Source organism: Talpa occidentalis, unplaced genomic scaffold (genome assembly GCF_014898055.3).
Source record: "Talpa occidentalis isolate TD23 unplaced genomic scaffold, MPIMG_talOcc4v2.1 talOcc4.4, whole genome shotgun sequence".
Taxonomy (NCBI): domain Eukaryota; kingdom Metazoa; phylum Chordata; class Mammalia; order Eulipotyphla; family Talpidae; genus Talpa; species Talpa occidentalis.
In genome coordinates, this window is record NW_023604295.1 from 42,930,319 (window position 1) to 42,953,286 (window position 22,968).

General features: G+C 43.7%; 1 protein-coding gene across 9 annotated transcripts in view; it reads right to left on the bottom strand.

Annotated features, from left to right (window-relative positions):
- Positions 1–20,672, bottom strand: part of LOC129144613 (kalirin) — a 111,527-nt gene extending 90,855 nt beyond the window's left edge. For 4 of the 9 annotated variants that reach the window (XM_054700506.1, XM_054700505.1, XM_054700510.1 and 1 more), the window contains exon 1: positions 20,405–20,672. In XM_054700506.1, coding sequence (XP_054556481.1) covers positions 20,405–20,489 — 85 coding nt within the window. In that variant the 5' untranslated portion in view covers positions 20,490–20,672. The remainder of the gene's footprint in view (positions 1–20,404) is intronic. The other 5 variants (XM_037525419.2, XM_054700508.1, XM_037525418.2 and 2 more) reach the window with 2 other exon arrangements.
- Positions 20,673–22,968: the final 2,296 nt, after the last annotated feature.

The window sequence follows — 22,968 nt, forward strand, 5'->3', positions numbered from 1 at the left end:
CCAATTTTAACCACTTTAACTGTATGACTCAGTGGTGTTAAGCATATACACAATGTTGTGTAACCATCGCCGTCATCCACACTTATGCTTTATATGCTGCTTCTTTATAGAGAATTCACAACATACCAGCATTTCGCTGCATCTGCAACACTCCATGCACACAGATACTATGATTATGCCTGTTTCACTAATGAGGAGTATGTGGCATAGAAAGGTTAGTCCCTATGGCAGGCTACAGAGCTGGCAAGTGACAGGGGCAGTATCCAGGGCAGGATACTTCTAAACTCTAAAGTCTATACTTTTTTTTTTTTTTTTTATAGTTATGTAGCGGTATCTGGTTATCTTTCTTTTTTTTTTTTTTTAAGATTTATTTTTTTATTTATATAAGTACCGGGATACAGGCCAGATATGCAGGAGGGTGAGAGGATTCACCAGAGACAGAGTGGGGAACAGAACAGGCAGACTGATGAAATACACTGCTGAGGGGAGCAGCAGGTGCGACAGGAGAGGTCTGCTGCACCATGTGGGACCCTCGTGGCTGGCTGGGATGGAACCGGTGCTGCAGAGGCCGTGGACAGCTTCACAGCGCTGCGCTAACCGTCTGCGCCACCAGGGGAGGCCCTAAAGTCTACACTTCTACACAATTTTGAGCCCCATTTGGACACACTAGCCCCATTTGGATGGTGGGGGTAGGGGTGCAAGTGTCTTAATACACCTATTTGCTGCACACACACAAAACTGAATTAAAAAATCTAGTTCAGGGCCTCCCCTGGTGGCGCAGTGGTTGAGCGCTGGGCTGCAAACTGCCCGCAGCCTCTGCAGCACTGGTTTGATCCCTGGCTGCTGGCGAGGGTCCCAAATGGCACACAGACCTCTCCTGCCACCTGCTGCTCCCCTCAGCAGTGTACTTCATCAGTCTGCCTGTTCTGTTCTCCGCTCTGGCTCTGGTGAATTCTCTCACCCTCCCACACTTCTAACTGTACCCAGTGCTTGTATAAATAAATAAATAAATCTTTAAAAAAAAATCTAGTGCAAATTTTGAGTTAGGAAAATTTCAAATATTTCCAACCCAATAGAATAGAAATTGCAAGTGCTCATTTTCTATTTAGTGGGATTACCTATTTTAAGGATCATAAAAATATTTATATGACTTTCATGAGCTCATTTGCAACCTTCATCTCCCAAATCTATTTTCCACCATTAAGCACCTAAACTTTCAGTTCTATTATCACAAGGTTATGCAGACATAGCTTTTGTGGTTCAGGAAGAGCAAAGTAGTCCAACAGTGGCACCAAGAGAGGCTCTTGCAGGGCTCAGTGAGTGACCTCCATGCCCCCACTCTGGAGCACACCCTGTTCAAATCATAGCACAGGCTTGGAAAATGGGAGAGCAATCCTGACAGTCCGTTTTTTCAGCGTTCTTGCCCTGTGGGTTTTTTGTGTTTGCCACCCACATTGTCACCCTGGTGTTTAGGATCGCTTAGTGGTAGGACCCAAGTCTAGAGCACACAACACAGAATCACTTGTAGGAGCAGACAGTCACTTCCTTTATCCAGTGACAGCTCTGAGAGAGACCTTTGCACATAAGACTACCAGGCTCCACCTGGGAGCAGTTTCCCCCACAGTGGTATGATGTATTATTCTGGGGGGGGGGGAGGTGCATACAGAAACCTATAGGGTAAAAGCACCTTCTGTATTCCCTTTCTTCTACTCGCATCAAGTTCAAAGTCAAAATGAGGCAACTTGTACTTTAAAACAAAGGAAGCTGATAGACTACCACAAGGGAATACTGACTTTCTCTGAAACAGAACCCCAAAACATTTTTAAAATCCATTTAACAACCTCTGGCAGGGTCTGTTCCATATGTTGGATAGAGTTTAGCCTGCAGGCTCCTCTGTGAAAGTTCCTCCATATTGGCCTAGCCTACAAGCTGAGCCAGCAACAGGCAGGAAGAATGGGTATGGACATCTCAGAGAGAGTTAGACTTTCAGCTCTCTGAGGCAACATGTGTGATCTAGGAGATGATTCCAATACTCTCACTAGAAGACATCTGAAAATTCTATGGATTCTGGTGGGTCAACAGAAGGGAGCAGGAAAATTAATCACAGTAAAACAGAGGCTGCTGAGGTTGGCAGGAGAAGGTAAGTGGAACAGACAGGGATCTGAGAGGGCTGTGACAACTAGAAACAGCCTTCTTAGGAAACTCAATACTATTTTAAGAGACAAACAAGTGTGACTGTGGTTAAAGATAATCACAGTCAGATGTTGGCAAAAGTAGACAAACATTTCTAGGCCCCTGCTATTTAGGGTATAAAAGAGAGAGAGAGAGAGTGAGTGTGTGTGTGTGTGTGTGTGTGTGTGTGTGTATGCCAGGCAATGTTTATGTTAGGAGCTTTGGCGGCACAGGGTTTACATATGCAAATAAAAGTAATACTCCACAACAAAAAGCTGTTTCTGAAACTGCTAACCCATCTCATAGTTTCAGGGACACACTATACCATATTTCATTACAGTCATAAAAACATAACTTTACACAAAGATGAGATTCTAGGCCTCCCTGGTAGAGCAAGGGGTTAAGACACAACCTATGAAGCTATCCACAGCCACTGCAGCACGAGTTCAATGCCCTGGTCAGCCAGGGAGCAACCCACATGGTGCAGCAGACCTCTCCTGACTCACCCACTGCTCCCCTCAGCAGTATACTTTGGTCTATCTGCCTGTTCTGTTCCCCACTGTCTCTGGTGAATCCTCTTACCCCCCACTCCTCTGGCCTATACCCTAGCTCTTGTATGCATAAATAAATCAATCTTTAAAAAAAAAAAAGATCAGAATCTAGTTGGGCAGAGAGTAAATGGGAGAGCGGGTGGACTATTGAGAGGAAACCAAGGCTCAACTTATTAACTACACACTCCCGGGAAAATCCTCTAATCTCTCTGAACCTCAGTGTTCTCATCTGTGCAATGTGTAGGCTGACTCCCAAGAGCTGAAGTCAAAAGGAGATGCTATAATGGTGCATGGAAAATTGCTATTTGTTCATCTTTTCTGTAGATACTCCATGCCCATCCAGGCCTCTGTGTCCTTCTTGCTATTTCCTCTGGCTAACTTCTTAGATGAAGAATATCCCTTCTGACCCTTTGCTGGCCAATTCCATTGTCAGTTCTCCAATGGGTCTTGCCTTCTTGTCTGATTGACCCTTCTAAGCATGTACAACAGAACAGGCATTTACAATAGTCAATTGTCCTTAAATTTACTATAGTTTCTCTTTTAACCTAAAGGACCCACAAATCACCAGCTGGCTGCCTCTATTTTTTTCTTTCCCCTTCAAAAGGGCACCCCAATTCCCAGTTTTATAATCTGTCCCTGCTCAATCTCTACCCTCAGAGTGGGTTCTAAAATAATCAGATATTTTATTCCCTGGTCCAAAGGGATTAAGGATGGGCACATGACCAGACTCAGTGTGGACAGATCCAAAGAGAGTCAATTTTAGGGACTTTTAACTTCTGCCTTCCCACTGAACATGAAGGTCTATAACTGAGTTTCATGGTTGTAAAAAGTAATCTAATCTAGGGCCTCCCTGGTGGCGTAAGGGGTTAAGACACAACCTATGAAGCTATCAGCAGCCACCGCAGCATGAGTTCAATCCCCAACCAGGGAGCTACCCACATGGTACAGTAGACCTCTCCTGACTTGCCCGCTGCTCCCCTCAGCAGTGTATTTCAGTCGATCTGCCTGTTCTGTTCCCCACTCTGTCTATAATGAATCCTCTCACCCCCCCCCCACACACCTCTGGCCTGTACCCCAGTTCTTGTATGCATAAATAAATAAATCTTAAAAAAAAGTAATCTAATCTAATCTAATTCTAATCTAATCAATAATACATCTACCCAAAATGTCAAGTTTGTTGTTTTGTTTGAAAGTGATAAATGCGGCTACGGGAAATAAGGAGATCTGATTGGTTACTGATGACAGGATAGAAATTTCTGAGTCATAAATGGCACATCTGATATTTGCCAGAGCACAGCATATAGCCACAGTAATTAAAGGAGCACAACCACGACGATCAGCTTTGGATAACTACAGGATAATGGTGTAAACTAAACTAACAAAGGTCTTTGGGAGTGATCTGAAGAACTTCTTAAAACCCCAACATATTGGCTTCTAAGTATAGAGGAGACCTTTGATCACTTTCTTAATAAAATTTGTCAACTTGAATCGGCCTTAGAACCCACCAGATCAGCAATTTATTTTAAACAGGGATACTTCTAGGGACCAATAATTGGACAAAAAGCCAGTAATTAGAGGCCTAAGTTACAAGTTTTATTTTCAAAAATCTTTGAAAAATATTTACTGATTTCCAATCCCACTTAGTGGCTCATCTATAACTACTGCCCTATAAGTCAGAGAAATATCTGATATAGAGAAAGAATATATATTGTTTATAGCCAGTGTTTATTGATAGCATTCTATGCATCAGGAAGCCAGGATCTATATCAAGTGATAGGCAACCCTCCACACCTTTTTTATTTGAATCCTCACAAACACCCTAGGGAAGATGCCCATAATTTTCCAAATACAGTCATGTGTCACTTAGCAATGGGGCTATGTTCTGAGAAATGCATCATTAGGCAATTCTGTCACTGAGCAAACATTACAGTGAGTACTTCCAAAGCCAACATGGTATAGGCTACTACACACCTGGACTGTATGTAGGGACTACCGTCATACATGTAGTGTGTTACTGACTGAAACATTGTTATGTGGGGCATGAGTATATGCGGAGGAAGAAATTGATATAAAGAAGTAGCTAGACCAATGCACACACTTAATGCTAAAATGTGAGGATGGGAACTCTGTTGTACCCTAATCCATGCTCTTCTCTTAGAATCCTGAGTTAAGAAGATAATTGCCGACAAAATCCCTCTAGTTTACTTAAAGGGAATGAAAGATGAGCACAGGAGAGCCAGCTAACCCATGTTCTCTTCTCTGTTTGTGATATTAATCTGGGCATTTTCAAAGAGTGCTAGAAACAACTCCGGACATTTTATGTCCTGGCTCTCCTCTCAACAGCAAGCTAGGGCACTTTGAAAAGACATATATGCTCAAGACAACTTTTCCAAACCTGCCTCTAGATGATTTCTGAACTATTAGGGAGCAAACAGAAAAATAAAGATTGTCTTACTTGAGTAATAATCTGCTGCCACTTAAAAATGTCACATAAATATATAACATCACATATACATGTATGGATTTCACGCTGGAGGGTGTTAGTCATGACTATAGAAACAAATTAGAGGAAATTTTACGAACTAGTTTAACTGTTTTGTGTCTGAACATTTTTAGTATAAAAATATGCAAAGTTACCCACCAACAGAATTAAAGACTCTGCCCTCAGATATGTTTTCACTGACACGGAATAACACGTGAATGAAACAACGTAGCAAGTCAGACAATCAAGTGAGGTCTGGAATCTATAAAACAAAATGTGCAGATGGTAATTAATGAACTGGGACTGGTGACTTGTCACTAGGAGACAAGAACGAGCATATAACTGTGGTATAATGTTTGGCAGGAAGTCATGGTAACTATAAATGCAGGTGAGTTACATCATTTATATTTTACAGAGGGAGGAAATAGTGGAGAATTTAGCTAACTTTCTCCAAGGGACCAGCCACGCCAGGATAAACTCCTAATAGTCACATGGGATGATTACACTTCTCCCCATCCTGAACTCCTCTTGCTCCCTCAGGGCTGATCTAGCTTTTGGGAAGCCTTACCCACTTTCTCGTCTAACTCCTCTGCACACATACTCCCAAGAACAGTCCAGTTCTGGCTTTGTTCTTGCAGCCCTAGTTTGCCTATACTGGCAGAAGGTCACAGTTAAATTTAGACTTGACCACCTCACTGGGAAGGAGCTGGGAAACTGGCTGTTTCTCAGAGAATATCTATGAGGAGATCCACAGATTTTCTGGTAGAAGTGGGTGCTAACACTCCAAAATGGAATCAGTACTAGGTGATTGTACTCAGTTAAATTGGGAAGGGGTAGAATTTCCAAACCAAAGCTCAAAAAATCCTAGACCTTAAAAATTAGAAAGCCTCAAGAAGAAAAAAAGAAAAAGAACAAAAAACCCTCAAAAGTGTATCAAAGTTTTCTCCTGTTTTCATGCAGACTACAAGTAAACGAATAGGATTGTCTGTGTTTTAAAATCTCTTTGTGGAGTAGGAATTGGAAAAGAACTCAGAGGTCGGTGATTGAGGTTTTTCTTTTTTTTAAGAGCCAAGTCTGCAACACAGCCAGGAAAGGGTTGCTCAGTCTCAGCTGAAGCTGTCATGAGCACAATTAGTGGCACGTCACCACAGGGGGCTGCTGTGGATGGCGTGTCTCACAGCAGCAACTAAAGTCAGGTGGGAAAGACCAAATGAGTGGGAATCTGGCCTTGTATCCCAGTGTCAAAATATGTAGGAGTACAACAGTGCCACAGGGATTCAGGACACAGTACAGGCACCCTGTGGACACAGTACAGGTACCTCAGATGCTTGTGGACTGAAGAATGGCGTGTGAGTTCTTGAAGCAAGCCAGCTTTGGGCAAGGAACCAAAGATGTGAACTCCATAAAGCTACACATATTAAAGCTTCTTTTACAATCTACTTCAAACTTGGTCTAGAATGCAAATGATATATACTTGGGGGCCAGAAGAATGGTAATAAAAGGACTTTTGGTACCTATGTCAATTCCTCCATTCTAAGTTCCTCCTCTACCACCATATTATGCTCCTCTCACAGCATATTTTGAGAATGAAGAAAATCTGTGTGTGTGTGTGTGTGCGCGCATGTGCGCGCACACACTCATACATGCTACTCCCTTTAAATTATAAATCTATGAGGGCAGTGTCATGTCCATTTTGTTCATTGGTTGTGATTTCTGAGTATACCCAAGTCCTGGGGAAGTCAGAGCCAGGAGGCCCTGGGTAAGGCCTCTGGAATACTGGGGCAGTCTTTCAGTTAACTCTCTGGGTTAACTGGAAGGTTTTCATGAAAGCCTGATTAGATAGGAGCACACTGGCTATTCAGCTCTGAATTCAGAACAACCTTGACATTCCATATGATCTGGACGGTCACAGGAAAGCCCATTGAGTGATCTCAAGAAACTTTCCAGTGCTGGCTGGCCTTGCTAGGAGACTCCAGGCCAACAGGGCTAACCCTGATCATTAGGACCAGCTGGCCTATTCCTCAACTCTAGGTTTTGGGAACCCAGCTATGATTTCAGATGAACCTTGGACTATGAGCTCTGGGATAGCTCTGTTCAATAAAATACAATGCAATAGCCCATAGTGGTAAAGCTCCCCCAGAATTTCTCCAGACATTTAGAAATACCAGATGCAAGTGGCCATTGAGGGGGAGATTTCCACAGGAACAAATCTAAAGCACATAATTAGGATACAGCTCTGGGAACCTGAGAGTGATTTCTATTCACTTGAGTCCCTGATCCTCTACATTCCTTCAAACATCTGGGTCTCTCCTATGACTTGATTCAGTGCTTCTGCTCTCCCCATCCTACCAAACAAAAGGGCAGAACGACGCTTCATCTCACTCTCTCCTCCAGAAAGATACAAGCATATGCTACAGAAAGGATGATATCATTTTACTAATTAGCAAGTGAGCCTCAGGCAAGTCACATCTCTTTTTTAAAGTGCTCTTGTCATGGATAAACTTGGAATCTATGATCTGAGAAGTGTTAAATTCTAGTGGTCTATTATGCCACAGAGTCAAGCCATGCTACATATACAGCTTTTCTTAGACAAATAGGGACATGGTCTCCATGCCCTGTACAGAATGGCTCTCACTCAGGCACTCAGTGATGGAGACAAAAATGAGGATGAAGCATTTTGCTCAGAAAGATACACTGAACACTCAAATACCATTCAGCTAAATGACAACATGAAAATCGCCTGAGCTCAACTAGGAACTCCAAGTACCCACCTAGGAATGTCTCCTCTAGATTTCAGCCCCCAAATCAGAGCAGCAGACTCCCTCACTCTGTCAGCAGCCCCACTGTAACCTTAGGCACTGGGGGCACATGGGCTAGCAAAGTTCGTGTCATGTAGAGAAGCAGGACTCGAGTGTGGTATGTTGGTGGAGGGGTCAGCCCATTGGGAGATGGGGGTACACTGCTACTCTCTTCTTGTTTATTTTTCTTCTCAGGATTTTCTCTCATTATGTTCCCCAAACCTGGCTAACCTGAGCTCTAGGAGAATTCACAATTTAATCCTGTTTGTTCTCTCACAAACTGCGCTACTCAGAAAGGAAAAGGTAACTGCTTCTCTTGAGCATTAAAGTTGAGCAGGCCTGTGGGCATCTTGAAGCACCACAGAGCCCATCATTCTCCTGGAATTATGGAGAGGGCTGGGGGGTGGGGGCAGGTGGTCTAGGACTGGACCTGGAATGGGGTGAAAGCATTCAGAATTGAAAAATTCCTAATCTGGCACATGAATGCATCATAGACTGTAAGCTCTGAGATAGCTCTGTCCAAGAGAAATCTAGTGCACGTCTTTTGGGCTCAGAGAGAACGTTACATCTCCTGAGAAGTCCTCCCATATCATTTTAGGCCACTGTGCTCCCATCAGCTTCTGCAGAATTATTTTGGTCAGCCATCAGGCAGAATCTTGAAGCATCATTTTTCTTTTTGCCTTTAGCATCTATTTCCTCCTCCTTTCTTTTTTCTATCATTTTTTTTTTCAGTTCAAACTTGTGTATAATAGTTCTGTTGCACTATAAGATCCTTGGGGCCATGGAAATATCTTAAAGATCTTAAAATTATCTATGGTCGCTAATCAGATACTTACTACATGATACTCAAATACCTGGAGGTTGATACCAAAAAAAAAAGCTGAATTTAATTTCCTTTATGATTAAGAGCGAAGGAAATCATTTGAATGTGACAGTTGGCAAAAGTCACAGAGACTATGTATTCATTAAAGCTAATAATAATCTAACACTTATCTAGAAGTTCTAAGTGATTGACATATGGCAATCCATCTAAGCCTTACAAAAATCCATGACTAGATTTCATGTTTATCTTCATTTTCCAGATGAGGAAACTGAGGCAAAGCATTTATGTAACTTGCACAAAGTTAGCAAGTAGCAAAGTTCAGATTCAAACTCTCCCTGGATCTAAAGCCTCAGCTCTTAATCATCTCCAGAACAGCCACAAACTATAATTACACTCTGAATATCAGTCATAGCCTAAGAATCAAAGGCGCTAATTTATTATACTCTCAGCTAGAGTATTTCCTTATATAAAAAGAATTAAGTTAATTCAGAAAATGTAAACAGAAGTAAACAACAGAAGAGACATGAAATTCCTCGTCCCAGAGGATGTAGCTCATAAATCCTCTCAAAACAAAAAGAAAGAGTATAACATTCCCTTCAAAGGGTATGAAACTGGGGTGTAACTACCAGCAAATGACGCTTGTAATTCTGGATATTCTTTCACTGTGGAACTCAAAATTTCTAGGGATTTAGCCTAAGGAAGTAATTATGAGTATGTGCCAAGTCTTAACTATCAGAATGGTCATTATAATAGCAAAGATTAGAAACAACCTAAAATAGGGAGAGTGAAAGTACAAACAAACCAACATTACACATGAGAAAATGTGCATTTAGTGATCTGCTGGTAATCTAGCTCCCTGAATAAAAAAAAAAAAAGCCTTGATTTGCGGTGTCTGATGACTTCCCCAGTATAAATACTCCCACGAAGGCTGATCTTAAGCTACCAGTGGCTCTCAAAATCCTACCACTGTCAACATCCTAAATATTTAACAGTCCCTCTGTGCACTGAAGTGAATGCATACACAAAATACATGATAGAAGTTGTTCAATACCTTATGTGAAAAAAAATTATAATACTACTATAGTGGGAAGAAATACACACATGAAAAAAAAGATCAAAATGAGATTTTTAAAATGTTAACATGATTACCTCTAAATAATGGAATCTTGCTTTCATTTATCTATATTTTCAAATGCTTTCCCAATGTTTATGCAGGATTTTGCTAGGTAGAAGAATTTAATCAAGACTGTCTTTCCCAGTTTCAATAATTAAAAACCTATCTCCAGAGGTATGTCTCAAGAAAAGAAAAAGAAAAAGAAAAACCCCCTCAGCTTGAAAGCAGCTATACAATTAGGAGACTCGAGAGTGAGAAAATTCCTAATACCACATAAGGAAGAAAAGGATGTCACAGAGCATGCTGGTCACAGAGCGTATGACACCCGGGAGGAAGAAGTGAACCATATCTCTCTTGGGGGAAATCATACATCCTGCAGAAAGGAAAGCTGGGATGCAGGGAGTGGAGATCTGTAAACCCCAAGACAAGAATCAGTCTGTCTATATAGTCTGATTCTGGAAAGACCTATTTTTAACAATTAGCTCTTCCTCACTCCCTTCCACCAAAACCTTAGTCACTATATTAAATCAATTCTAACAATTGTCAAGTTCAAGTCTTATCTGCAATGAAGCAATTTGCAGCCACTAAAAATATCCTGGAAATATATCTATATGGGAATATGTGCAGAAGATTAAGTGAAAGCAAGTTGTAAAACAGCATATAAACTATGAACCCATTTATTTTAAAAGGGAGTAAACACAGGAAAAAAGGATACATTAAGTGGGTTAAGTGGTAGTTATTTATAGGTGGTTAGGATATACTATACAAGTTGTGATTCATGGTCTTTGAGTTTGCCTAATTTTTTTTTTTTTCTATAGTGAGCATAGTTGGCTTTAGGAGTAATAATGAAAACAAAACAAAAGCATAGGAATCTTAAATGGGAAAAAGAATGCCACAGCTTCCCTTACTGGGCCCTGGGGGATGTGTGTAGGTGATTTCTAATTTCTACCTCATATTGGCAAGTGAAAATGACTGGTGAAGGGGCCTCTGCCACTTCGCCAAACAGTAATTCCTAGGGGAACAGGAAGCCTTCTGTATAGGGTACTTGTGCTGGAGCTGGGGAGCGAGGAGGAAGATGGGGGCGGGCAGATAGAAGAAAAAGAACAAACCAAAAATGAGAAAAAGGAGGAACCTAAGAAGAAACATGCCTTTCCCTCTAAGTCAGCAGCACTGAGTCAGTGGTTCTCACCTTGGGTGTGCACTGGAACCACCTGAAGGGCTTGTCAAACACTGACTCTGGGTCCCATCCCAGAGTTTCTGAGTCATGGGGCTGAGAATCAGCATTTCTAACATGTTCCTCAGGGACCACACTGAGAGTTTATGCTTTAAGTAGAGAGTATAAAGAAGGAGGCAGCACACAGGTGTAGACAGAGATCCCAAAACTGTGCGGAAGGGGCACGTTTGTAGTCCTTCTAAAAATGAGACTGGTTCCCCTTTGGATTGGAAAAGGCAACACTTCCATCTCTTGGAGAACAATAAGGAGACTCTAATGGTGGAAGGGCAGAAACTGGGAATGCCCTGAAAGCATTCTTATACATAGGTGCTAACAGGTGCTGTAAGAGAACAAACGTGTGCCTATAACTGATCCTGCCCCAGGGAAGAGCAGATACCTGAGAACAGAAATGTTTTACAAGGTACTGTTTCAACCTGTGGCAGAAGGGGTTTCCTTTCCTTCCCATTGACAATTTCCTCACTGTGGTCACTAGGAAGGCAAGAATGTGGAGCAACCTGTTCTGTAACTCTGATCTTTGCTCCTTTACCTTGCTAAAGTCCACCTGGCCGGCTTCTAGTTGCCTTGCATATGTAACCAGAGCTCCCCTACTTCCAGGAAGGACAGCACAGAAAGCTCTGCCAGACTTCAAAGATGCTCTCCATTCATCACTGAGTAGACCAAGCAGGGGAGTCAATTGCCTACTGTCCCACATTTACACGAAACACGGAAGACACTGACCAAGGCTAAGAGAAATGTCAGCAACTTGGGGCTACTGCAGGCAGCAGGTTATGACTTTTATCTAGGCAAAAACAGCCTGGGGCCTCCCTCATGGTGCAAGGGGGTAAGCATAGCACTATGAAGCTGTCCATAGCCTCTGCAGCATGAGTTCGATCCCTGGCAGCCAGGGTGCTACCCACATGGTGCAGCAAGAAAGACCTCTCCTGTCCTGCCCTCTGCTCCCCTCAGCTGTGTATTTCAGTCAGTCTGCCTGTTCTGTTTCCCACTCTGTCTCTGGTGATCCTCTCACTGCCCCCGCCCCCATCTCTGGCCCCTACCCCAATTCTTGTATGCATAAGTAAATAAATCTTTAAAAAAAAAAAAAAAAAGCCTGAAAAAGAACCAGTAAAGCTTTGTGCATAAAGGATGTTGAATAATGCTGTCCGAAGGTAACAGAAATTATCTCTCTTTAGATGGTTAGTCCAAGCAAGGGGCAGGCAAGAAGTGATGCATTTTAATATAATGTAAGTTCTCAGGATTCAAACTTCAAACTGGGGTAGCTATGCTCCAATTCTTGCACCTTATGTTTCTCCTCAAAGAAGAAAAACTCAGGATGCTTAAGATTCTAATATCAACAGTACTGTGCGTTTTCAAATTGGTTTTATTTATTTATTTATTTATTTTAATGTTTAATATATTTTATTTTGTATAATTCTTACATCATCATTTTTCGTTTTTGAGAATGGCACATATTAAAAAAACTAGCAACAACAAATGTTGGCGAGGATGTGGTGAAAAAGGAACTCTCCTGCACTGCTGGTGGGAGTGCAAACTGGTCCAACCACTATGGAAAGCTGTGTGGAGATTTCTGGACCTACTAAACATAGAGTTTCCACATGATCCAGCAATTCCACTCCTAGGTATTTACCCAAAGGACACGGAAACATTAATTCAAAAGGGCATCTGCACCCCTATGTTTATAGAAGCACTGTTTACAATAGCTAAGCTATGGAAATAACCCAAATGCCCAAAAATAGATGACTGGACAAATTGGTTTAATTAAAAAAAAAAAGGAAATCCCCAGCATGCATCTAGATCACAAGCTTTCTTCCCTCATAGTGAATTATGTCAGCCTTGAGGAACGGCTGACAATGGTTTGAGCCAGTACGACTGACATGGCAAAGGAACTTAGATTTACAATAGGTAGAGCCACACACTTTTGGTTGGGAGTTCCCAGAGCATGGGGGGTCTTTGTCAAGTGTTACAATTACAGTTCTTATCAGTAGCTAAACTTTCAAAAGCATGCTGTATGCCCTGTGCTTTGTTGCATCCTATAAGTATATTAAATAATCCTTATAACAGCCCAAAGGGGTCAGCGCTACTCTGATCTCCATCCATTCTTCTCCAGGCGAGCAGTCAGCATGTAAACACTTGTGAAATGAATGAAAAACACTGCGTTACATAAAATCCAGAGTTGTTCAAGATAGAACGATAGGAATGCATTTCATTGATTCATTTCTACCTGAAAGGATATGCTTCAAGAAGAGAGACAAGAAAGCAAGGGAGAAATTCTGAATTAAATTGACCCAGAGAGAAAACAGGAGCAGACTTTCCTAAGAACGGGGTGCACAAGCTGCTCTGGAGAGGCAGAAACATGGCAGTCTGCTCTTTCTAGGGTCCTCCTTCAGGACAAGCCTGGGGTTTGGTTGCAAGGAGAGGGCAGACTATGTAGCCACTCACTCATCGAAAGAGGAGCAATACTTCAAAAGGGAATATTTTTAAGGCGTAAGAGAATAGCATCAAGATTCTCAAGAGGAATATCCCAAAATAGAACACCAGCAACAGTCCTCTGCAGTGAGGTATGCGCACAACACTGTCTGTACTCTGAATGGAGTCCCTGATGGTCATTCCTTGTTGTTTTTACTTTTAAATGATTTTGCATAACAATATAAAGACTGAGTTTTTAATCTTTTCATCCAAAGTTGAGACTTAACCAACCTGGAGCCCTGGGACCACTGGGGTGACTTGCCTACAGCTTTACCAGTACTTGCTGGACTCACAGCTGGAGGGGCACTTGGTTTCAGTTTCCAATCTCTACCTCACCCACCAAGTGCACACACCTCCATTTCTACTAGGCTAAACACTAACACAGACTAGTGGCCGGATGGTAGCCTAGTAGAAATGGGAGAGTATGGCACTGAGCGGCACTCAGTGCTATTATCAAGGCAATAGATATTCTTGTTATTATTCACCAGTCAGAGAATCAAGTATGGGAAGAAGAGCATAGGCTTTAGGATGGGAACAGTATTTATGTGTGGTAATTCCCTTTAGGTTAGGGTATATCCCTGGGAGGCAGAGATCATTAAAAAGATCTATTAGTGTTACAGGACAGGGAGAGGGGCAGCCCAAACCCCGCAAACCTGCCTATTCTAAATGGGTTCTGCCACCTGCCGCATCAGCACAAAACATATGAGACTTTAATGGGAAGGAACTTTAATACAACTAGGAAACAATACAGGAAAGGCAAAGAATCTAGTTTCTAAACCAAGCACCCAAAGTTACCCGTCCCCTCGTGGGTAAAAGTCCATCCATATGGGATTGGCCCAGAGCAAGGCCCCAAAGCCTGCCACAAGTCGGAAGCATCTTCCAGTGGGGACCTACAGAAAAGGGTCAGAAACAACCAGACAAGCCCGGAAGGAAAAGAGCAAAATCAAAATCAAGATAAAAGCTGCCATTGTCCCCTCCCCTCGGGTCTCTCACCCACATCTGTGTCACCCAGTCCACGACCAAAAGACAAGCGCAGTTTCTTCACGTGTCTCTAGGCTCCATGCACCTCCTCTAGGTCTCCTTCAGGCTCCATCCTGCTTCCTTCCTTAGTCTCCTCTGAAGCTTCTTCTCTCCCTGCTTAGCTCCACCCTCCCTTGGGTGGGGCAGGGAACCTGGAAACTCCCCCTTTCCTGGGGACCACCCTGTTAAAATCCCCCCTTTTAAATTTTATTCCACCATATCTATGGTGGCACAGATCTCAGGATGTAGTGTTAGGAGACAGTCTTTTTTTAGGGTTACAATGTGTGTAAGAGAAGCAACAATTAGTCAGTAGCATTGTCCATGAATGTCCAGTATGACAGTTTTCCATTACTGGAAAATAGTCCATTATCCAAGCCAAAAGAAAAAAAAATCTGGAGCATTAGTCAAAACAAGACAGCAAATATATCAAAATTGTTAGGGGAAAAAGGATGTCCTAAAGCTAATTCCATACAGGCTTTGTGGACTCCACCCCCACCCCAGACCAAAGCCATCAAGACACTGGGAACTACAAATCCCATCACCACCAAAGGGAAGGTGGCTGGAACCTGAGGGAGGAGTCCACAAAGCCTGTATGGAATTAGCTTTAGGACATCCTTTTTCGCCTAACATTAGCAAAACATATATGCTAAATAGTATGTTTATGTTTGTAGGGTAAGGAAAAATGTCAGGCTTTTCTGCCCTCCCGCCATCAGGATAGATGAGGGAACCCCGTGATCCTGAATGCATGCCTGATGGCAGGCACCTGAAGTGGGTACACCTGCGCTAAGACTGTGCTTTTAAGGGCGGCGTCACGGGGATACCAGTAGAAGCCGAGAAGCAGAGACAACGCCAGAGAGCCCAGATAGAGTGAGGGTTTGCTGGGGGCTGGGAGGACCGCCAGCCTCCCGGCCCTCCAGCACCCCTGCCTGCCATATGCCTGATAAACCCCAATAAAAACCTGCAAAACCACTGAGGACTCTGACTCCTCCTTTACCCAGTCTGCTGGATCCTAGAAAACCTGCTCCGTGTCCATTCCTGACCCTACAATGTTCCTCATGGTAAAGGCACATTCTGGAGTAGTATGTATATGTATATTACGATGAATTAAGTAAACAATAGTGAATATCACAAGGGTTCCTCATTGAGGTTACCAACACCTTTCTAAGGGAACTTGGTGTCATGGACTCACTCATTAAATTCAGTTTATAAAATGAGCTGTATCAGTTTACAAGCCAAAGAAGAGACATTCACTTGGAGTCAGAGGTTTCTGCTAAGCGATTCTGGGAAAAGGTATGGAAACAAAGAAATTATAGAAAAGGTGGAGTGGGGATGCACTGTGAGCTCTCAAAACCCTTACCCAAACCCCCTGATGTCAGCGTCAAGTTGGAACTCAACCTGCCCAGGTGGTGACAGAGCCATAGGAATGTGACCCCAGCACCTCTCCCCCGCTGTCCTCCAGCTGGTTCAGGCTTCTTTTTACCTGTGAGATACTCAGACTCCTGAATCGGGCATGTGTCCCATTGAAATGGGAAGACACAATGGCACAGGACCTGGATACGGCAATAAGCAAGTATAAAGAAAACCTATGCACACTGTGGGAAACAGAGGATAGCAATCAGGAAAGGTTTCCAAGAAGGGAATGTTGTCCATATACCCAAAGTTAATTACAAGTTGACTAGAAAATTAAAGGTTCTAAAACTGGCTTCTGCCTAGCAAGGTCAGAAAGGTCTCTAGGCTCCATGATCCAAGAAGTCATAAATTCCAGTCTGTAACCCCTAACTTAGTTACCCCCAAATGATGTGAAACCCTGTTTGTAAATTTGAAACAGGTTGCCTTTTAAATTTCGAGGTAATTAAGGAAGAATGCAGAGCTGACCCACATCTTCAGCCTTAAAATCTAAGTTGCCAAAGCAATTCTGAAACTCCCCACAGAGTGTGATATCAATGATTAATCACCCTCCAGACACACACATGCCATTATTTCACATTTGGCTATTTTTCACTTCCCAAAAGGCAGTTATAAATGTTTTTACTGTCTTTCCCCTTCTCACCTGATCGCTATTTCCATCTTAAGCTTGAATTTTAGTTTTTCTGCCCTTTAACACCAATTTCAAGGTAGGGAAGAAAGATCATCTTTCTTCAAACTCCTTTTCCCTACCCAAACTTACTAGAACTAAAAACTGGAAGAGAAAAACATGTTGCAGCCTTCCTCACTTTTCTGAATCAAAAGACAAGCTCAACGAACTTCATCCCTCTTTTTTCTAAAATAAGATATTGAAAGGCCACACAGGTCCTGTCACTAATCCTTGATTCTTACCCAGCCGTAACAATTACAACTGCTTAGGATTCACCAGAGAAAGTCTAGGATGCCTCACTTAGCTTTGAAGAAAAAATAACCAGACATGTCACTTCCTCTTGCTTTTTCCTTTTGTCTTTTTCCACAGACTACAGAAGGAGGTGACCGAAGCCAGTGTAGGTCCCTTGACATGGGAACCATAGCAGTAGATTCCCACCCTTTAGCCTTAGAATCCAGCTACTGGAGCATTACCAGAGTTAGTTCTTGCTGGAGATAGAGACCAATTAACCAGCTGCCTTTATTTAAAAGAAGAAACAGGGGGCCTCTCTGGTGCACAGGGGTTAAAGACAGTGCTATCGCCAGCTACTGCAGCTGGCCAGAGAGCAACCCACATGGCACGGCAGACCCCTCCTGACTCACCCGTTGCTCCCCTCAGCAGTGTATTTCAGTCGATCTGCCTGTTCTGCGTCCCACTCCATCTCTGGTGAATCCTCTCACACACACCCCTACCTCTGGCTTACACCCCAGTTCTTGTATGCATAAATAAATAAATCTTCAAAAAAATTAAAAGAAAAATTAAAAGAGTTAGGTCTGTTATAACAGAAACTGGTTTGACTGAATAGGGAGGCAAATCACCCCCAGTGAGCTGCCCTCTATTCCAATCTGCCTCTCATACTGTTCCCTAAGTCCTGGTGTTCCAACTGGGAAGTTTCTTCCCTTAAAGTTTTGGGGCTCTGGCCCATGTATTTAGGCTCAGTATAAGACTCCAAGATCTCATTTAGCTATTGGAGGCAAAGAATCTTATGGCAGGGAATCCAGATGTTTAAACAGGAATGGAATTAAAAATCACCGTTGTTTCAGGCACAAGGAATATCTTTTTGCCAGATTTTTTTTTAAAGATTTATTTTTATACAAGAACTGGGGTACAGGCCAGATGCATGGGAGGGTGAGAGGATTCACCAGAGACAGAGCGGGGAACAGAACAGGCAGAATGACTGAAATACACTGCTGAGGGGAGCAGCAGGCGCGGCAGGAGAGGTCTGCTGCGCCATGTGGGACCCTCACCGGCCGGCGGGGATCAAACCCACGCTGCAGAGGCTGGGGACAGCTTCACAGTGCTGCGCTCAACTGCACGCGCCACTAGGGAGGCCCCTTTTTGCCAGATTTTTAAATTCTATCTATGGCCAGGGGGCCTTTCCCCACAGTCTTTTAGTGCTGGTTTCTTTCTGTTTCTCCTTGAATGCCTTATCTTCCTCTTCCATCTCCTTGGCCTGCTTCAGGGGCTTGTTCTTGTCACCTTCACAGCCAGACATGGCTCCTGCCACCCCTTAGCCCAGACCCTGCCTGACCTTATCTTTTTAATCTGCTTCCAAACAGGTAACCATAGGCTGGGCGGAGACTTAGATTAGATCTCTCCTTTCTGTTTGAGGCAAACTGAGGAGTCCCACAGGCAGTGCCCCAACATCTCAGACACTATTTCCCTGCCTAGTGTGATCAGGAGTTTTCTGAAGGGTGGCTAATTCACCTCCACCATCATCTTCCTCATTGGAGCCCCAGTTTTCCCTCCTCACATGTTATCTAGGAAAGAGTAAGGAGTAAAGCAGAAGGTGACAAGGCACCCATATTTGTTTTGCCTTCCTTTCCCCTTTGAGCTGCCTTCTGCTCCCCTCAATTTTCATTGGAGAGTCCATAGTTTCTTCCAGCTTGGGCTCCTGCAAGTCCCACTCTCTCACACCCCCTCTCCAAGCCACAGAGCCTACAGCCCTGGCTTTCCCAGTCCCACAGGCAGAGGGGCCCAGGAGGGGCCCAGCAGGGGCTCCAAGCAACTCTCACCCCCTCCTAGATGCTGGAACAGAGAGAAGCGCCAGGGCAATTCACAAACAAAGCAAAAGCCCAGAGACCCCAGGAGAATTACTCTGTAGGGAAGCTGGAACAGCCACACATCTGGACTCAAGGCGGCAGCTGCCTGGACTTTAGATAAGCACCACCCTAGTCCCTGCATTCTGCTTTTTGACAGGAAATGGACGCTGAAGAAATCTTGCTTGAAAACCCTTCACAATGAAAGGGGCACAGGCTTCAGAGTAAACCCACCCCCTCAGATTCCCTTTCCTATTTCGTCTCCTTTTTAATAAATCCCCCCTTCTTTCAATTCCCAGTTCTCACTGTTCTAATCTATGCTTGGATTTTTGTGAGGGCCCCTAGTTCCCTAAGAGTCTACCATCTGAGTGCTGACTTTCAGAGCTAGAGCACACATAGTTCCACGCTGTTCTAATCAAATGCAGAGACTGAGAGACTCTACTGCTAAGTTTGTAACCTTTAATGTCTTGGGAAACGTCCTTCAGGTTTACTTCGTTTTTGTAGCCCTCCATCTGCTAAGATGGAGAATTTGTCAGGAACTTGCCGTGCATGAGAGGCATAAATGACGGTGAAGGGTTATTTAGAAAAAACGTAATCATCAGGAACTCAGAAAAAGTTCCATCAGGACTTGGTGGGACAAAGATGGGGTGGGAAAATGGGGGTGGAGGATAGAAGCCGGACAGGTGGAACAGAAAAAAGGGCGAGTGTCAAGGGAGAGGTTTTAGTCTCACTTCTAGCCGCATACAAACAGACTCTCTCTTCCCCCACCCTCCAAGTCTGAGTGTTAAAGTGGAAGGAACTGCCTTAGGAATATCTACTAGCTCTGCCTAGGAAGGTCCTGATTTCTTTTCCAGGAGAGGCTACACAATTGATAATCTTTCTCTGTGATACTTCTCACCATTTTTGTTTTGCAGGCTGATTTTGGGAAAATTAATTGCTTCCTGCAAGTAACCTCAACAACATTAAAATTAGCAGAATAATTAAATACAGCCCTAATTGGGTACATAGAGAGTTCTTGGTTAATTAATGAACCAAGCTTTGGCCCAGAGCTGCAAACCCAGAGCTGGCCTGCGAACGCCCAGGAAGAGAAAAGCCGGCTCCAGTCCCAAAAGAAAATTGTCACTTGGCAAAAATAGTTGCTGGTGTAGAGACAAGTGTCAAATGCACTCCTGTAGCGCAGAGTCATTTGTTAATCCTGCAGCTGAGATCTTTATGTAAATGAGAGCAGGGGAGCACGAGTCTGCCGCTATAGGGACACACAGAGCAAGAGAGCCCTCTCCCCACCCCCCTGCATCCGCACCCCACCCCCTACGGCCTGGCGCCAGAGAGCCAAAGCCACTGATAACTGAGTTTCCAACTGCAGCTTCCACGCGAGCTAGAATGTCCCCGAGAAGAGCGCCCGCGGACCGCCAGGGAAACTGTGAAAGGAATGCAGTTTAGAGCAATCTCTCGTCCCTTTGTTACCCGCCTCCTCTCCCCTCATCCCACTCGTTTCTCCCCCCACCCCACCCCAGCTCTGTCCCCCCCCCCCCTCCGTCCTACTCTTTAGTCCCCAGTCTCGGGTAAAAGAAGGCGCAAAGCCGACAGTCACTCACCACCGCATGGGAAGCAACAGCAGCACTTAGCAAAGAGCCACCCCAAAGAGGGACATCGGGTGTAAGCCCGGTTACTGCCCTTCATGCTGCTGCTTGGTCCCAGCGTTCCCTCATGGCCCAGGGCGCCAGCAGCCGGCAGGGGTGCAGCGGGCAAGAAACTTCGGCGCCGCGGCCAGGGAGCCAGCTCCCTCTCTTGCTCCCTCCCCACGGTCCTTGGTCCTCTCCCTTAACTACAGCGGCTGCTCTGACTTTCTGGGAGCCACAGCCACCTTGGGGAGGAGGGGCTCCGGCGGGGAGGGAGGGCCTAAGGGGGGCGGAGTTCCAAAGTCCAGCTGTTTGCTGGAGTCCTGTCCAGCAGGGTGGCCCAGGGCCTTATGCAACAGCCGCCCGAGGTTGTGGGCACTGGGAGGAAGGGCATTCACACTCCCCATAGAGACGGTTCCTACGCACAGCATCATCCCCTCAAGGGCCACCACAATCAACTTTGGCTTAAAGTAAAGTGAGATAAAGCTAAAGCTGCAGGAGAGAAGCAGCCTTAGAAGGTTCAAGACTCAATAATGCTTTTTCTCTGTAACAGATTCTCTCCGAACAAGGGCAGCCTCTTCTATATTGAAATCAGCTTCACTTAACCTTCCCTTCTTTATTTAATGCTGACAACACTAAATACTGCCTCACTTTCAATTTTTTTATCAGTTCCCCATCTGTAATGAGGTGCAAAGGCATTTTCTTTGGAATCACAGAGCCAAAGCGCACAGCTGTTGTGCCACTTACTAACTGATTGACCTTAGACAAGTCACTTCACTTTTTCGAATTTCAGTTTTCTCATTTAAAAAAAAAAAATTCCCATGTTGCAGGAGTGCCAATATACTTTGTTAAAAACCTGTGGAAGCACTTGTTAGCTGTTTAATAGTTCCAGTTGAATGCATGCCTCCAGAGAAACTCCAAATACCTTATTTGGGTTGGAAAACTTCCATTCACCATACCCTCAACAATGCCCAGTGGACCTATAGACATACCTAATTTCACCGCACTTCATTTTATTGTACTTTGCAGATATTGTGTTTTTCCCCCACAAATTGAAGGCTTGCGGTAACCCTTTGTGAAGCAAGTCTGCCAGAGACATTTTTCCAACAGCATAAGCTCACTTCATGTTTCTGTGCCACATTTTGCAAATTCTTACAATATTTCAAACTTTTCTGCCCTTATTGTATATTACAGCGAACTGTGATCTTTGATGTTACTATTGTAATTGTTTGGGGGCACCATGAACCATGCCCATGTCTGTGTTCCTAACTGATAAACATAACGAGTGTTCTGATCCCTCCACTGAGGGACCCCTATCTCCCTCTCCTTGGCCTTCCTATTCCCTGAGACACAACAGTACTGAAATAAGGCCAGTGATCTTCTAAGGGGAGAGTTGCACACTTCTCACTTTGGATCAAAATCTAGAAATGATCAAGCTAAGTGAGGAAGGCATGCACAAGCCAACTCAGACCAAAAGCTGGATGTCTTGTATCAGCTAGCCAAATTGTGGAGGCAAAGGAAAGGTTCTGGAAGGAAATTAAAGGCTCTGCTCCCTTGAACACATGAATGATAAGAAAGTAAAACAGCCCGTTGCTGATATGGAGAAAGCTTAGAGGTCTGCATAGAAGATGAAATCAGTCACAACAGTTTCTTAAGCCAGAGCCTAACCCAGAGCAAGGCTCTAAATCTCTTCAATCTATAAAGGCTGAGACAGATGAGGAAGCTGCAGAAGAAAAGTTTAAAGCTAGGAGAGGTTGATTCATGAGGTTTATGGAAAGAAGTTGTCTCTATGACATAAAAGTTCAAGGTGAAGCAGCAAGTTTCTCATCCAAAAGATCATTAGTGAAAGCACCTACACCAAACACCAGTTTCAATGTAGATAAAACGCCTTCTGTTGGAAGAAGACACCATCAAGCACATCCGTAGTGAGAGAAGCTTCGAAGCTTCAAAGAACAGGCTGACTCTCTTGTAAGGAACTAAAGTCACTGGCGACTTTAAGCTGAAGCCAATGCTCATTTTCCATTCTGAAAATCCTAGGTCTCTTAAAGACGATTCTAGGTCTACCTTGCCTGTGCTCTATAAATGGAAAAACAAAGACCACAGGACAGCACAACTGTTTACAACATGGTTTACTGGATATTTTAAGCCTACTCTTGACACCTACCTCTCAGGAAAAAAAGACTCCTTTCAAAACATTGTTGCTGACAATGTACCCGGGCACGCAAGAATGATGGAGACATACAAGATGAGTGTTATTTTCAAGTCTGCTAACTCAACATCCATTGTGTAGCCTCTGGCTCAAGGGGTCATTTAACCTGCAAGTATTATGATTTAAGAAATATATTTTGTAAGGCTATAGCTGCCTTAGATAGTGTTGGGCAAAAATAATTGAAAACCTCTGGAAAAGGAGGTTAAAATAGCAACGTTAATAGGAGTTGGAAGAAGTTGATTCCAACTCTCATGGACGACTTTGAGTGGTTCAAGACTTCATGGAGAAAGTAACTGCAGATGGGGGGAAACAGCAAGAGAACTAGAATTAG